The sequence below is a fragment of the Blennius ocellaris genome (genome assembly GCF_963422515.1).
Source record: "Blennius ocellaris genome assembly, chromosome: 15".
Lineage (NCBI taxonomy): Eukaryota > Metazoa > Chordata > Actinopteri > Blenniiformes > Blenniidae > Blennius > Blennius ocellaris.
Window position 1 is genome coordinate 9,910,291 of NC_137664.1, and position 18,348 is coordinate 9,928,638.

Consider the following 18,348-nt stretch of genomic DNA (forward strand, 5'->3'; position numbering starts at 1 on the left):
TTGGATCACACTGGCTCAGGTCTAGCAGGACTAACAGATCAGTCACTTTCCCTAATATGGTGAGAACAAACAGACTCATCTCATGTCACTGCTTGTTTTCCATTCCCCAATGATATCATACATAGACAAGAGCAGACACACCTCTTAATGTTCTCACACAGAGGGAAACAACTCACTTTCAGTCTGTGTAAAAGAAAAAAGAAAACACTTACATAAAAGTTTCACAGAGAGATACTCGGAGCACAACACTGGTGTTCAGCATTGATCTTTTCTTTCACATTTCTATCAGAATGTGACTTTGGTCAGGTAATTATTTTAGCAATTTGACATAGATAAGTTTTACATTTAAATAATCATGGAGAAATATTTGGATTTACTTGAATGATCTAGATAGGAGGCACATGCAGAATGTAAAAATCACTAATTTTACTGTTATTGCAATCATACCCTCACAAAACAATGCTAGTACAAAGGGCATAACAACGGTGAAACATTTGAAAACACCAGCAGGCTGCTGCTGTTCACAATAACAAGCCAACGAACAACAGCAAACATCTGCCACACTTCTGAGGCTTATCATTTCTTGTTACACAAGAGCTTGGTTCAAAAACTAAGTTCAGACAGGTGCATTAAACTTTGTAGTTGCAGACAAATAATCAAAATGTTCCCTGGAAAAACTGCCACCTTTAATAGTAGGAAGGAATCCAACACTATGATGTCACCTGCATTGATTATAGCCTTGGCGCTTATCACCACCCTGACCCCCACGCCCTTTCCAACAGGTATGTCACTGCAGCTACGTCAAACCCTTTTGCCTCATCACAAAGAAAAAAATATGCCTCCGAGTCTTGGTGAGAGTCGCAAGCATGATATGCATTTTTAAAGTTTGAGATATCCTCATCTCACAGTACTTCAAGCTGCATGCTGATGTCATTGCGAGATTAGTTGACTCATGCGCTTTGCCTTGACTTGTTTCCTGTTCACAAAACATATTTCTGTTCAATATGCTTCATATTAACAGGTTGGATCTGATGTTTCAATATTGATAATAAAACTTACAGCAGAAAAACAAAACTGTTTAAAAGTTATGTGTGTTGTTCAATACACTCATCTAACCTCTTCAATGGAACAACCTGTTCCAATTTGACTTCATGCGATTCATTACTACTTTTGATCTTTTTATACAACTTGTTAACATTTTACATGTCAAACTTCTTTATAAGAACAAGCATAGGAGCATGTTGGATGACAATCCCCCACCATGTGGTTGTAGTCTGTGCACTGCCTGTTGACTCTGGATGAGGAACAGTAGAAATAAAGCTGAACCTCATCCGTTTGTGGGTGTGACACTAAACACATGTCGAACACTATTTGAACATTTTCACAACATTTTTTTTGCCGCCTCGTAAAAGCTGAGCTGTGACCACAAGTGTCCACAAACAACAGCTGATCGTTTATTCTCAATCAAGTAAGTTAAACTAATAATAGTTTGACGGCTGATTTCCGATTTGTTTAAAATTTGCAGCTTTTGTAAAAGAGACACGCGAGGGAGAAATAGGGAGTTGTAGTTTCTCCCCTCCATTCAGGTGTGGAGGAGCTCCAGGACTCACCTTGTGAACTGAAGCCGGGTTTGTGTTGAGAGAGAGAGAGAAGGAGAGAAGCGTGACTTTCCTCCGTCGGTTCTCAGGTTGGAAGAATGACTGTGAACTGAGCGGAACTCAGACTTCCGCATATAAGCCTGCCCATCGCCCAGCCGGGAGGAGGGCTCACAGCGGCCGTGTGAAGCCGCTCGGGGAGGGAGAGGGGGGGGGGGGTGTCAACCAGCTCATCGCGCCGCCGGGAGGAGGTTCTCACAGCGGCCGCAGGAAGCCGCTCAGCCGGGGCCACACGGCGGCAGGCTCGGACCTGTCCCACCGGAGCGCCGAGCTGCCATGAGTCATGACACTGAAAATAATCCCAGTGTGGTCTGACTTTCAATATAAACACTAAATCATTCATCTTGACTAGTGCTTATTCAGAAAAAAATATGTCATATTTCTTATCTATTTCTCCTTATAACCTTTGGGAAGAAAATACATTCTTTCTATCTCTATCTCACTGACTTTTAAAGCCATTGTATTATTATTTTAGGAATAATGAAGCATGTTGAGTCACCTCTGAGATTCATCCATCCATCCATCTTTGTTACTCCTTTATCCAGGTCAGGGTCACCAATACCAGCTGACCTCTGGCCAACAGCAGGATACACCCTGGTTAGAAACTCACATTCACACCAATGGTCATTCTAGGGCAGTGATATCAAACACATTTTAGTTGTCAGAAAAAATCTTCCCTAAGAGCTGTTGCATTATGCATGATTTTACAACCCCACCCTGACAGCATGGCTTTCATGGCAGCATCACGGATATCTCAGCTGGGGTTTCAGTGTTATGTTGTATCTCCTACTCGTGAGAAATTTGTCTGGAAATAGATGTTTTTTTGCAAAATGTTTACAGTTTCCTTGCTGGTTTAGGAGGCTAGGTTGTTGCCTTATGCAGGCCTGATTTGGCTTGTTTGACACCCCCGTTCTAGGGTCACCAATGAACCTCACCTCTATATATAAAGGTATGAATGTCTTTCGTCCATGGGAAGAAGCTGGAGTACCCAGAGAAAAACGAACTCACTCAGAACATGCAAACATCACACAGAAAGGCCCAGAATTGAACACAAGATACTTGCTATAAGACAAGGTCGCTGGCTACAGCTCTGCCAGATACCTGTCCAAATGTGTTTCTTTAAGTACAGGGATATCACTTTGTCATACAGCATAAGGTAATTTTCTACATATAAGATGCATACTTTAAAAATATAAGGAAAGTTTGAGTGAACTTAAATTATTTCAAGGCCAAATGTCTTCTTTATGAAATATGGTAATCCTCGCTTGATTGAAGAAAAATGAAAAGAGAACTGAAAATGTGTACCCCATCACAGTTGCTGTAACACAATTTCCTTTGCACTCAATGACAGATAAAATTACAGTTCTTAGCATTTTAAAGGGAACTTTACAAGGGCAACTGCATATTTAATCATTTCTGACTTCACATTTTCTAGAATACATCCTACACAGTTAGAGTCCTGAATTATAATTCGATATCTCGATCTGGGGTCTTTGTTTCTCATCAGGAGTGCACTAAGATAAGTAAAGAAGGATTTTCTTCTTTTTGGGGTGGAAGGAGGGGGGTGTTGACATATGGTGTTTTGCCTTACAAAGACACAAATTGTTTTACTTAAAGGGTTTAACATCCCAAAGACCCTGTATTGGGCCGAGGAGTCCATTTGAACTCAGAGTCTTGTTTAGAGCCACACTTTGAGATGAGTCGAGCTTTATGGAATGATGTGGTGTGCTGAAGTATTCTCCCATAAATTGGAAGATTGTTGTCATGCAAGGGCGGAGATGGTCCACAACAATATTTGGCTGTTGTGTTAAAAATGAATTTCAGCCGCTACGAAAGCGCCAAAACCATGTCATATAATTTCCCCCCAGAGCCTCACAGTACCAGCAGCAGCCTGGAATGATGATGCAAGGAACGAGGAATCAGTGCTGCCTTTATTTGAGATATCAAATAGCATTGCATCTAAATGACAGCAGTAAATGGAACACATTCAACATGATTTTCAGTCATCAATGATAGAATCGTGCTGTGTTTGTATACGCTAGATGCTTCAGTGTCCTGTTCTTCGCTGACAAGATGTACACCAGGTGTCGCTCACTGCTTTACAGTTCATCATGTTATGTGTTCAGAGATGTTTGGACACTTTCATTGCAAAAAATGATGATCTCATCTACTGTGGATCTTGTCCATATGCCTGATTGTGTTTGATTGCTTCCATGAAATAGCTTGATTGGTCTCATGTTAGACGTAATTTGTGGTATGAAAAAAAGTAAAATAAAAAATGATTTGTTGACCAACAGTTTTATATAGTGAATGTGTTTTGCAAAGTTTTATATTGTAATTACAATACATTATGGTACTTTTTTTTGTGTTTTCTAAGGGTCAAGCCCATAAAAGTGCAATGTACAGCAAAAACTGAAAAGGTGTTATTTAAAACTGTGGTTTATTTCCTTGTCACACAGCTTTACTTCACATAAAACAAGACTAATAAAGAATAAATGTGCATATTATGAGACTTGTTATAAAGATTCATTGATGCCATAACATCACAAAAAGTTCTTAATGATCCTTTTGAGGAAAATAATCTATGTGTTTACACTGAACCAGCAAGCTGTCTGCGGTCACCTGAATTTAGATGGGTGATACTATGATGTCAGAGGAGAAGTATTTGAACACCTGCCAGGTCATCAGTTACTATTTCTACATCAGCCAAATGTGACGTAAGGCATTCTACTAAGTATGTCCAGTTTTCAGGTCTGACGTGAAGCATGTCACCCTGCAGGAAAAATTCAACTGTTGATATTAGCATGAAATCAAGTGCACTTGACACTGTATGTTATTTACTTAAACAATGATGTTTAAGGTTGGTAGATAAATTAACCAATTAACTTCACATGCATTTTCATGGTCTGGAATCCAAGCAGAAGGAAAACATAAAAAATATAGACAGCCTACTTGTGCTTTAAAGCAAGAGCACTAACAACCAATGTAGAAATACACCTTCACGAGTGCAACTCAAGAGTACAACAATAAGACAAGGACAATTTCTTCTGATGTCAGTGACTAATCATTCATATCAATTGTGTAAATCTAGTTAAGTGCTCACTGGCAGTTAAATGATTTTGGGGAACTCTGTGTTTTCAGGAGCCACCTGGTGGTGCTCTCATTTTCTATAGGGGAGGGTGGAGGTTTCAGTCCAGCTTAGGCCTTTTAGTGTGGAGCTTGCATGTTTGTTTGTTTTTTTCCAGTGCGTGTTTGTATTTTCTCTGGACAAAGTAGATTCCAGCCACAGTCCAAAAACATGCATGTGAGGTTGTGATTCCATCTTAATGATTGTAATTTGGGATTATCTAATTGATGACATGGAGTTCAACTGTTCATGTCATTCAGGCTCCTGTTGCATCAACGTGTGTAATAGAGCTGCTCTGCCATCTTGTGGTCTGAAAAGAAATGGCATGCTTCATAGTTCTTCGCACAACAGAGAAAGCGATACACGCCCTTTCAGAACCACAGTCATCACAACTGACGCCTTTATCAACCTGTTGAAGTGAGTGCAGTTAAAACAGTAAGGGAGGAGAACCCACTGAGGCAGTTGAATAAAGGTCAAGACTTTCAAATGCTGCAGTGGCTTTTATCACAAACTTTAAATAATGCAGTCCTGAAGCCATCATTAACAGGCTGTTGGAGAAGATATAGGACGAGGTCAAGAGTTTAAATGTAAACATCGAATCAAAAAGGACTTGTCAAGGACATTTTTATTGGCTTGTGTAAAGAGATGGGTGGTGCTGAGCAGGGCCTTGCGTCAATGTGCCATCCATCCATCTTCTAATGATCTAATGACTCAAATGTCATGCGTTTGAGTCCAGGCTGGCCTATTTGTGTAAAGTTTGTCAACAGTTACTGTAAAAAAAACCCAAACATAAATAAACAAGTTTGAAATTGAAAGTTGTCCAGTAGAATCTGAAATTTCCATTGAAGGTACTCAATGTACAAGTAACTTAAAATTCAACTTCAGTAATGTTTTTTTTTTAGTACATGTTTTTATTTACTTTTCACCATTTGTTAAACATGTGCAAAATGTTTAACAAAATGTAAAACAAGCTCTCTTTGGACTATATTGCAGCCTGTATAAGGTGCAAACAATTACATGTTGCAGTAGGATCCAGGACGCAGTGTGATGTCCTGAAATGAAAATGAACCCCGGCGATGAAGTGGGGAAAAAAATATAACAACAGTTAGGGTTTCTTTCTTTCTTTCTTTTTTTTTTTTTTTATCAATTTACAAAATTCACAGTTTCACTGTGCTTTCTAGTTTATTTTCAGGGTTTTAGCTGAAACTTCTCTTAATCATTAGTCCCAGTAGCTCACTGCACCTAAAGTAAACCAATATTATCTGCTTCTTTTTTTTTTTTTTTAATTTGCAAGTTGCTGTTCTTTCAGCATTCATGTGCCAGTGCTTCACTGCTGTTGCTGAGGTACTACTTCACATAGGATTATTCTATTCATTAACAAATATTCCATGATGAAATTGACTTTAACTCAGTTTATCAATTACAAAGACTATATGCTATAGAGTTTATGTTCCCAGGACTATGGTGCATGCAATGATAGGCTGATTCACCCTGGATTATATATATAACTAATTAATTCTTATAGATGGAAAATGCATACATTGTATTCTCTTATTTGACAACTTGAATTGCAGCATCATTACCATAACGCTGTATCTAATATTTTGGATGATAAGCACATATCAAAATGCATCACCACCTGTATAGTATACCATAACTAGTAAAACTACACTATCAGATGTTTGCATACTACGGTGAAGGTCAGCTGTTTATTCTTAGAGTTACATGTACGCCAAGTCAATATTTGCTTGCGAGTTGATCTTGACCAGAAACCCAACAGCAAAATCCCTTCACGCAAAGCTGTCGAACAACTGACGCGTATCACTTCTTTATGTAATGTTGTGTTACATGCCTTTAGGTAATATGTCTCTTAATGCAGCTTGCAACATTCCGACATTACAGTTCAAAGACAGTTCAGAAAGGAAAAAGATCCATAACATTAATACACATTTAGTCATAGTGGTTGTCCATATGAGAAAGCTGCCATGCTTTTTAATCTATAATAGGATATCTGTTGGAAGAAGTATCTCTCTCTTTCTCTATGACCATATTTCTTTAGTTCCACTCATTTGCGCTAATGACTCATAAACGGTGACAGCTGAAAAGAAAGTATAATGTTTTTTCTGCTAAATATGTTGTATTTATTTGCTTCTTGACAGCACCTCTGAATGAATAAACAAGTGATCCTTCTGTCATGTGATTATTCTTCTGCAAGCGTTTACCTGTAATAAGTAATGATTGATGTCGGTGGAGAGCATTTTGACAATGAAAGTGCTCAGTATACATATAAAACATGTAGGATTCTATTAAAATGATGGCATCCACGTATTATCTCGTGAAAATTCATTTAGGTCAAAATTTATTCATGTCAGTTGTTTATTAAAACACTTCAAAATATGAACCTGTGAAAACCTGCTTTGATTTTATAATAACATTTACGGGGATGCTCTATCAAGTGGGAAATTTAAACAAGATTATGCATTAGTTTGGCTTTTTTTTTTCTTTCAAGAAAGCCAAAATGATGGATGATGAAAACCGTTTCCAAGAACTTTATGCAAACACAGCAAAAACACATTTTAAAAAAATCAAATAAGGAAAATAAGCAGTGTGTTAGACATTGTTACTGTTGCAGTAACATAAAAAAAAAACCAAAACCCCCAAAACAAAACAAAAACACATAGTACAGAAAAGTAAGTGTATATGCTGGTACTGTGGTTCTCTGGAACAAACGGTGATATCAATGTCGAGTATCACATTGAATTCCCAGCATGATGCCTCCACATTGAGTAGCAAAACAATGTTTTATATCAAAAATATAAATCACCTTTCTCAAAACAGTTATGAATGAAAGCGAGGTGTTTTACAAAAAGCATTTTGAATCTGACAACACTTGAAACAATGTTTATTTCAAAGCTATTGTGAGTTGTGGTTTTGGAATAAGTGTTGAGACGTCACTGTCTCCTCCGTCTGGGGCCGATTATCACATCACTAAAGTGCCTGAAGTCATGATACAGCACATAATGTTGATCAATTACAAAACATAATGAAACAATGTTTAACAATGTCAAATACATTATAATCCTACAATCCTACAGTCCTACAATCACTGAGACCCACCAAAAGCCTATAGAACATGTTACTCTAATAGTGCATCACAGATGGGACATTTACATGAAATATAGCAGTGACCATATTTCATCATTGCTCATTGATTGAGCAGAGCTGATAGCGAGTCTTTGTAAAAAGTAAACAAATGAATAATCAAGAAACATTCGGAAAAAAAGACTACTTTGGTCTCTTTACAACAAAGTGAATCTGACCACACAATGGACCGTGTGTGTGTGTGTGTGTGTGTGTGTGTGTGTGTGTGTGTGTGTGTGTGTGTGTGTGTGTGTGTGTGTGTGTGTGTGTGTGTGTGTGTGTGTGTGTGTGTGTGTGTGTGTGTGTGTGTGAGTGTGTGTGTGTGTGTGTGTGTGGGTGGTATAATATTGGCATTTTATCTTCACTTTTAGCCTGAACTGGAGATTTGTAGATCATCATCCATCCAACCATCCATCCATCCTTTATTGTTATTGAACTGTGTGTGAGGAAATTAGAGGGTCTGGGGTAAAGAAATACCCCACATGTACAGGGAGAACATGAAAACTCCACAGACACGCCCTCCAACCCAGCATCGATCTGGGGATCTCTGTGAGTGCAAAATGCTAAAACCTACACAGCTGTGTGGCCAGGAACCAGAATTCTGAGGTGAATGTTAATGACTTTTGCTATTGCAAAATGCGACAGAAACTACTGAAAGAGTTGCGCTCTGTATTCTTGGACACAGAGGTCAATTTGTTTACCCTGCTTGGTTTGAGTGATGCTTGGCCACAGCTGTTAAACATAAATGTAACCTCTGGCTTCCTGGTATTGGAGAGAAAAACTAATTGTGTGCACAGACTATAAGAGCTGAGTAGAACAGTCCAGTGGCTGCTAATTCATCAACAGTTCCCTCTTTTTGCTTTGTGCACTTTGCTTTTTCCTCACAATAGCCACGGTCGAATTGGCCTCGCTTTGAAGCCATTCTGACAATGACATGGTGTACATACACAACTGTCCACTGAGCCTGGCTGGCTGAGGACGTGTGACTTATTCCTCTCTGTCTGCTTCTGCACTTGGTTTTCTTCAGTCTCTTCACATTCAACCTCTTTCTCGTGATCATATTCTTCTTTGTGCTGTTGATTGCAGTTTTCTGCATGACCCTTCTCTCTCCTCATGCGGGCCAAGGACATTTCTCTGTCAGACTCAGGCAACAGATTATGTTCACAGATGCTCAGTGGACCTTGCTCTGGGTTGGCAATCTACAACAGAATTCAAATAAAATAAAAGTGTAATCAGCATGTTTTTCGTTTTGAAAACAGGACATGCCAATATATATTGTTTAATCTTCTGGCTTCAAAGTAGTATGACTGTAAAATTAACTACTATAATTACAAACACCTACCTTACCTGTTCCTGGCTTTGGATTCCTTTTTCTTTGTTATGTTTGGTCAATAATTCACACTCTTTGTCGCGCAGAGCTCCGAGGGAATAACTGGACTTCAAACAATTACCCTGGTCGATGGGATCCAACTCCACATCACTCCAGACCTGCTGCAGGGGAATATGCACATTATTTTAATGAAAAAAGGTATTAATTATATAACATAACGTTTTTGCCTTCAAATCCTGGCAAAGCTACATAATGACACGACTGCAAGTACTTGACTCTTTACTGTAGATTTTGTTGCGTTTCAAAGAAAAGATGCTTTATGCAAGAAATGGTTTATTGATTCCCAGGTAAAGACGCCTCCTACAAACCCAGCAATACATATTTTTCAAGGTGCTGTAAAGAGAATAACCTTGGCACAACTGTATGTTCTCTTATGAATGACAAAGATGCAGCATGAAACCTCCTTTTCATTACAAAGCAGCATGAATGGCAGCTTAGTTCAATATATTTGTATAGTTCTTATAACAAAACAATGTTAGAAAAAAACACACTTTTGATGGTGTTGTTTGAACTCTTCAGAGCCTGGTGCTGCACACTTACTGTGTCTGTTGTAGACATGGAGGCAACTCTGTGGAACTTGGTTTTGGAGACTGATGACTGCCTGCTCAGCATAGAGTCCCTGAAGGAGGACTCGCTGTGCGACACTGATATGCAAATCCTCCTGGGGGGCTGGCCAAGGAAGTGCAGGCAGGGGATTTTTTCTGCTAAGATGTCTCTGTTGGGAAAATATTGCTCTCTTAATGAGATGCTCACTGCCCCCCACCCCACCCCCCCCACCCCCCAAAGCCCCCATTTCAAACTTAGCTTCATGGTTGAGTGGCTGACTGTGCTCACCTGTATTTGGAATGAATGATGGCGTAGATGAAAGGGTTGTAAATGGCCGATGCCTTGGCTATAACAGCAGGGACAGCTTTGGAATAGGGATTGAGGATATTTCCATATCTGAAAGAGGACAGATTTGAGAAGGACACGTGTCTAGAATGTGCTATGGTACTGGTTCTATAGCCTGAACCTATTGTATAGCATTTCATCAAGTTATACGAGACTATATACTTTCAAAGGTGGAATATGGCTCATGATTCAGGGCTGGAATGAATTACACAATGTAAGCTAGGGTCTGACAAATTGTGTATGCCCAAGTAATGCTGTCATTTCATCATAAAGAACCCAGCTCATCATACTGTATATTTACCCAGCCCAGGCGATGAGGGTGACACATGCATAGGGCGACCAGGAAAGCACAAACACGATAATGACCACAAAGGCTATCTTGGCCAGTTTCCATTCAGTCTTGATGGACTGCTGCTGGATCAGGGTTGACTTCCTCACCTGAGACCCCAGCTTCTCCACATCTCTGTTAGGACACACACAAAAAAGTGACACACTCGTTTTATATTAGAAACAGTCTCATCTTATAAACATTAGTATTTTGTGAGTGCTTAGGCAATACCAAATGCCAATGATATCAACATTGTATACATTTAAAGCACCTCACATTCTTTACCATACAGACCTTACAAAGTTTCAGCATTCATGGAACTTACTTCTATATGGTCTACATAAGTGCAACTAGAATCAAGATTGTGGATCATTCCTCATACAATGATGGTGTTGAATAATGCTGCCTTCAGGCATCACTTCAAGTCAGCGCGTGATGCTGAAACCCGGGGTTTACTGTAAAGTAATTTTTCCACTGTCTTAAATGCAATAGTTGCATGCCTGAGAGAGAACCGGGTGACGAGGACGGGTCATCAGGTAATGATGAGTTTCAGTTGCCAAGATGCTTGTGATTCTGTGCTGTTTAGCAGTGTTGAGGAGAGATTCCCAATCCCAAATATCTGGAATATAAAGTCAGGACAAAATTGAGAACCCAAACTTCAGGTTTGAACATGGATGTATGGACGCTAACATGAAACATGTTTTATATATCACCACGATTTATTCTTTCTTTGATTTGACCGTGATTTTTGTCCCAATGTTGCCTGTGTGTATGTATTTACGTGGATAAAATACAACTGAATATTTGGATTCATATCTAAAATAAGTGTTTCAACTATTTCCTTATGTGCAATTTTGTGATCAACTGGGACAACTGTCATGTCATTCTGATTTATGAGTTGGTAGCTCACTTTTTACTTTGCTACATTATGTTTGGTAACAATTTAATAAGCATTTATATTGAGTTTGTATAATCGTTTAACTGTGTTGCTAAACTATGGGAACAAGTGACTGTCTTCTTGTCTGTATGAGGCCTGACCCTACATGAGAGGCTGACTCTCAATCCATTGTGGGATGCTCAGTTTTCAAGATTAATCCTGAAACAGGGAGTGGCTGCAGTCAGCTCAAGGGTAAATTTGCAAAGGAAGCTACAAAGGAAGGACACTAAAGCATATGAGTAGAAAGTGACAGGATCTGAGAACAAGCAGAACATATGTGACACAAAGAATCAAAGTATTAGAGGGTGCATTTGCATTTACCTGCTTGCATGGCGAATTGCCAGGAACATGCACAGATAACAGTAGGATATGATTCCCAGAGGAATGAAGAAAACGAAGCAGCACAGCATCAAAGTGTAACTTTTATTGGCTGGAGTCGATGTCACATAGTCCCAAGTGCACGAGGTCATCAAGCCCTCTGGTATATATGAACCTTTAGAAACAAATAAACACATCAGATTAAACAGGGTCATGAATATTAGATGACATGCCTGAAAAGGGCAAGACATTAAATCTCTTACTCCACCCCAAAAGTGGTGCGAGGCTCCAGGACAGTGAATAAAGCCAGACAAGGGCGATGATGAGACAAGTGCGTCTCATGGAGGTCCACTGTATGGCCTGCAGGGGCTTGGTGATAACAATGTAGCGGTCCACAGAGATGGCCAGCAGGTTTATCATTGAGGTGATTCCAAATAAAGCTCCGCAGAAGGCATATATTTTACAGCCTGCAAGGCACAAGGAAAACGCTTCACGCTTTTATGATAACAAACATGAAAATGCTACATTTTAGAAATAGAGTTACAGTTTCTATAAAAACTCAAACAAATAAGTTGAGTTGAAATTGTAACAGTATCAGGAACTACAGTATATTACACACCATTCAATATCTATTCACATAATACCACACTATGAGTGATAAACACATAGCACGTCATAATTATTGTATTGAATACCTGTTTCGCCAAAAATCCAACCCTTATAAAGAGAATTAACAAAGAAGATGGGCGACTGTGTGATTGCCATGAGGAAATCACTGACAGCCAAATTCATGATGAAAAAGTTGGGGGGTGTCCTCAGTTTCTTGTCACTGAAACACATGATGAAGTAAAACATTAAACACAGTAAACACTTAACAGGATTATGCAGACGTGCCTGACTACAGCGAGCATATATACACTCTACATGAGAGCCAGCAAGCAACTGCAACTTATTAATATTTATTTTTATTGTGACTTTATTTCCCCTAGAAATTAAAAAAAAGAAGAAGCCTGGCAGGGGAAGAAACATTCCTCTGACAACCTAGTTTTTTTTTTTGTTCTACTTTGACACAACTTCCTGGAGCTCTCAGTCAAGCCCTATAGGAAGCTCACACCACACTGTGAAAACCACAGGGCTGAGATCAAGCACATCTTTAGTCTAGACACTACTTTTTATTCTGCAACTGCCCTCTTGATTCAACATCTGATTGAAGCTGAACTGAAAAACAAAACCAAAGTGTATAGTGCTCAACAAGGCAATCACACGATAACAAAAGAACAGAGTAATACGTGTAATTCACTGCAGACACGTCAATGTTTTTCTCTGATGGACTCCCTCATGGTTTCATTGTGCCAAACAAAACCTTTTAGTCTGCAGTTCAGAAGTCATCTGAGACGGTGACAGCCAGCTCTGCGGTCACTGCATCTGCAGTCAGTAAACACTGGCTGTTTATCTCAAGAGGTCAACGATTCAATTAGGAATGATCTTCAAATTACGAGGCATTGTGAGAAACCATCCCTATTTGAGCTTCTGCTGCTTTCAACAGTATACAGTGTGAAAACAAATCAGTGTGTTACCGACAAACCTCTAACCTTGCAATCTTAGGAAGTGAAGCAAATGTGCTAAAACAACAAGACATCTTTATTTTTGTGATTCAAATTGAACCTATAATAATTGTAAGATACTAATTGAATAGACACATTTGAACATACATTTCTTAATATTCTGTCATCGTCGTGATCATTGCTACACTGCCTCTCTCTGCATTAAAAGAAAAATTAACCAGATGATATGACATGTCACAGACCTGGATCGTAGCAGAAGCAGCAATGCATGATCTTTTTTTTCTTTCTGTTATTTAATGACGTTTGTAAAAAGTTGCTGTCAGAATCTTGCAACACACGCTGACATGTACACCCTTCATTAGAAATAATGAGAGTGAAACCAAAGATTATGTTAATGCCCGCAAGAGATATTTGAACACTATTTTCTGAGGGTGGGAGGGAGGACAGATGGTCACATTGTAATGCATGATAATGGTGTTTACTCAGTATCTCGCTTAGCATGTCGCAGCTCACAGCCGCCCTTTGAAAGCAGTCTGATAACACTTTGTAAACCAGGGCGAGATCACAGGTGTCATGTGGGGATTTTCTCGAGTGAAATGCCAATAAAAGCCCAAATATAATTGATAACCATTCATCAGAACCTTTGATGTGTTTCACCTTTGAGGTATCAGTGTGGTAATCATTAGCAATAAGATAGTCCTTGTTTTGCTATATCAATAGAGATGCATGTGTAGGAATTTGAGCTGAATTGACTGATTGGTGCAGCAATTTAGATTTGTGTCAATACAGAACACCCATCACTTATCACTGTTATCACTGGAAGCCTCTGGGGATGGTCCTCCCGCACACTTTCCATTAAAAGATGAACACTGACTATTCACCGACTTCCCTGGCTGATAAGTTGGAGTGTGTTTGTGTGTTCTCAACAAGTGTGAGCAGAGAAGAGATTGAGTGGTGCGGCGTTTCAGATAGCTGTGCATAACAGATGCTGGACCTTAATGCAAAAAGCATGTCAGACCTGGAGGTCTTATCTGCCTCTTTGCCCTCCATTGTATTCAGTTGAAAGAAATATTCCCAGGAGTTGCTGTAGTGTATGCTACATGTTTCATAAACATTCTATACGACATCAACTTACAGATCATTCCAGCTGTTGCGTCTGTAATTGGAAAGATTTAATGGCTTTTAGAGGTTTTTTGATTTTGAAAACGTATGAATGTTTGAATACAAAGTTGTTGTTTTTTTAATTTGCTTTGATTGAAACAACTAAATAAAAAAGAAAACTAGGTTTCCAATTTGTTCGATAATATATTATAGTCTGTTTTTTCTACTGAGATCTAATCAAGTATAAGTAATAGAAAGATTGTGTTTCATTAACAAATCTTATTGAATTTATATTTTCAAAATTACACTCTGGGTGTATGAATGTTTTTGTTTTTGTTTTGTTTTTTATAAAGTTTTGTTTACTGCACTGAATCATGTGATGTCCACTCAGTCATTCAGACATGAATCTTAAGCGCTGGCCCACAGCAATGTCAAAGATCCGAGTCAGATCCGGTATCATCGTGAGAGTCAGCCAGCTCTTGTCCTCAGAACTTAACACCAAGTGATTCCTGTCATGAGTTGCTCTTTGGAATGGAAATAATTAGGCAGTGTAGGACGATTATAAGGCTACATCATAAGGCATGTCACCACTACTTATAAGGTTTAAAAAGTAGGATTTCCATCTTTGAGAGCAAACTATTTGTTGACCTACAACCAGGTTTTTCTTGAGGTCACCCTGAGAAATCCAACATTGGCAGATGGCGTGCCACATGTTTACTGATTGCATGACCTTAAACTGCACCACTGTATTTGAAACCTGTTTGCAGACTTTATGTGGTCTAGGTGGGTCAGCATTTACTCTGTGTGAATAAAGGAGAAACTAACTTAATGATTGAATTCATGCATTGATTTATCCACTACGGTCAGAAAATCACTGAGCTGTTTCCTGGTATTGAATGCCTGCAGGCTGCTGCGAAGACCTTTTTGCATGCGCTTGTAACAGCTATGCTTTCTATTGCAAGAATAAACTGAAACATTGTGCTGTAAAGCATTAAAGCTTTATCACATGGCCCAACTGAAGCAAAGATTTTGTTAATATATCTTTTAAAAGTACACCCTACATAAGGGTCACTTTATGTTTGCTTTTATGTACAGTATACTGTGTTAAGGTGTACGGTAGAATCCATTATGTTATTGCATACTGACATCTCAGATGTGCCATCTGATAATGTAATGTGCCACAAAAATGCTTGATTATTGCGTGCTGTTTAACAAAACAGTCCTCAGGCAAACAGCTTATATCAACTGACTGGTTTTGTTCAAACAGTGACGCTCTGTCGCCCAACAAACTGTGCTCTACAGCCCAGCTCCCTCGAGTTGGATATTAGGACACTGGAAATGTTACTGACTTTCAGTGGAACTCATTGCTTCATTTAACTACTATAACTTGTGATTTACTGCCATTAGACTTGCTGCTTCATTCTAATCGAGGCGCAGAGAGTTGGAACACATCGCATTCAATATGTGGTGAAAGACATGGTCTATGGGCAATGTTCAAATGCAAGACCTTAACAAACATGTCTTTATATTATGATGTCAGGTTCTGGTCAGGACTTTATGTTAAGTTTTTAGCTATTTAATTTCTGTCTATCTTGGTCACACCAGAAGTATTAGATTTGAACACTTCTGGTGTTCTTAGGTTACTAAGCCAAGGCATCAACCAGAATGTGTTTCTCGCCTGCATTGTTCAGTCTATTCTGTTTATGTGCTGGGTTTTATCATATTTTTTGAGTTTTGATCTCCTTGTCTTGTCTTGTCACATATTGCCCTGAATATTGTTTAAATGTTATCTGTCTCTTTATCTCCTGTCTCTAGTGGTGAGCCGCCTCTCTTTTCAGGTTTTGTGTTGCTCCACTCCTTGTATGTCTCCTGTGTTGTTTTCCAGCTATTCTCTTCCTGATCTACTTGCCATTATAACATATTCGATTTTGCCGCCTTCACACAATTAACTCAAGTTTTATTTGCATACATATTGGAACGTGTGACTGACATGAATGGTCATGTTATTATATATTTTTAAAAAAGCGATCATTTGAACTTGGTGTGTGTTTTTGAATTATGAATCCGTGCAGAATCAAATCAATCCAATCTGGAAGGGAAAAAAAACCAAAAACCAAATGCCATTTTATTTCAGATCCATTCTGAGTAATAACCATCTGTCCTTACAAACCACTTCATCTAACTGGGTTGGTGGGAATGGAAATGATTCTAACCTACATGCAGCGAAAGGCAGAATACACCAGGGAGAGACCATCATGCAATCACAGCACAAACATCAAGAGATGGACAGACAAAAAAAAAAAAAAAACATGCAGACCCTCTCATTTAGACCTCTGACACATTTAGAAACACATATCCAATACGCATGTCTGTAGACCGTGAGATAATTACATTTTTTTTTCACCTAAATCTTTTTTCCAAACCTGCCACAGAGAATCTAGCAATAAACAGTTCAAAATTTAACAACAAGAGATAAACTCATCATTCAGCAACACTGGAAATGTTGCTCACCAGAGAAAGGCGTACATGACCAAGGCATTCCCAGTGACTCCGACTGTCCCAATCACCAACACAAAGAAGGCAACGATGTAATGAGCGTGGGCCTGGACGTCCACTTGTCGATAGAATCCATGTTCCACGTCCATTTCCGTTCCTGCAACCACACACATTTGGGAATCAGAGGCTTTCTTTTATTGCACAGCAGTGAGATTCATACAAACTCAATCCGTGGCCCTCTGACCCACTAGACACTCCTGCATTATGTAAAAGTACTTGTCATGATTAACAATTTAAATATCTGGAGGGGGAAATATAGAGAGATGTGATTGTGTACAGCATCTAACACTGCGTTTTTCTTTAAGCACCCTCCTTCTTATTTTATTCAGTTGAGTCGCTTAACTCACTGTCATGTGAATTTAGGTGTTCGTTCTCAGTGCTTTAAAGCTTAGAGTGAGCTCAGCAAGAACTTTGACTATGCTAGCTATTTAAAAATATATCATTTCCAGATATTTTTCCTGATTACATTATCACAAAGTTCTGTCAATATTTAGGTAAATAATTTTTTTCTCTGCATGCATCCCTGCATCAAAGTGCCCAAGTCTACTTATTCCCAGGAATGTTTCCAGAAATATATAGTGTGTCTGTTTGGTTAGCAGAACACTGGATTTCAGTCTAAGTGTGTCATAAAAAGTCATGATTTTACACAACAGAGGGTGTGGTTGACATGAAATAAGGAACTGACAAGAAAACTAATTTCACAACAATTACTTCTTTTAAATGAATATGCTTGACCACTAAAATTCCTGCTTGTTTGCACCAAGGCTCCCTTTCAAACTAAAATGCCTGTTACAGGATTGCCATGATGGTGAAAATATATGTTTTCCAGTAATGTTCATGTTTGCGCATATCTATGCCTCCATTGTTATATACTTCCAGTCTTACATGAACACTGGGGACAAGGTGTAAAGCTGTGGTGTAAAAACATGGAGTGAGGAAAATATCTTCCTGTGCATCCAAACCAAATGTATGCAAGTTTCTACAAAACCATAAGTGTGAAATCACTGAATGAGGATAAAATAATGGCAATAAATATTTAGCTCTCAACTAAAGAATTCGGACTATTTTATAAACAACTATCTGCTCCCAGGTTTTGATATACCTTTTCTGCTTTGGCAGCTACAATATGTTTAGATTTTTACTTTTTTTATGTTCACATCACAGTATCTTGGATTATGGCTGATATGGTGTGAAATTTGTTTTTTGTTTTTTTTGGCCAAGCCTGACTTTTGGAGAGTCTGTTCATGCTCCATCAGCTTAAAACTTTCTTCAGAGTTCACTTTTCTGGACTCAAATAGCCCAAAACTCTTCCACTTTATCTTATATGAAGAAAAGACAT

At 38.8% G+C, this 18,348-nt stretch overlaps 2 protein-coding genes across 5 annotated transcripts in view; both read right to left on the reverse strand.

The window, feature by feature from the left end:
• The window catches only part of pdlim5b (PDZ and LIM domain 5b), a 34,611-nt gene extending 32,869 nt beyond the window's left edge, over nt 1-1,742 (reverse strand). For all 4 annotated transcript variants that reach the window (XM_080510265.1, XM_080510264.1, XM_080510263.1 and 1 more), the window contains exon 1: nt 1,611-1,742. The gene's annotated coding sequence lies outside the window, so the exon portion shown is untranslated. The remainder of the gene's footprint in view (nt 1-1,610) is intronic.
• Nucleotides 1,684-17,098, reverse strand: opn4xa (opsin 4xa; the record flags this gene model as incomplete). The annotated part of the gene is made up of 10 exons (XM_080509897.1): nt 1,684-1,926; nt 8,871-9,122; nt 9,271-9,414; nt 9,854-10,028; nt 10,148-10,255; nt 10,506-10,667; nt 11,791-11,962; nt 12,051-12,254; nt 12,483-12,616; nt 16,965-17,098. The coding sequence occupies 10 exons, from the start codon at nt 17,096-17,098 to the stop codon at nt 1,684-1,686; spliced, it is 1,728 nt and encodes a 575-aa protein (XP_080366023.1).
• Nucleotides 17,099-18,348: the final 1,250 nt, after the last annotated feature.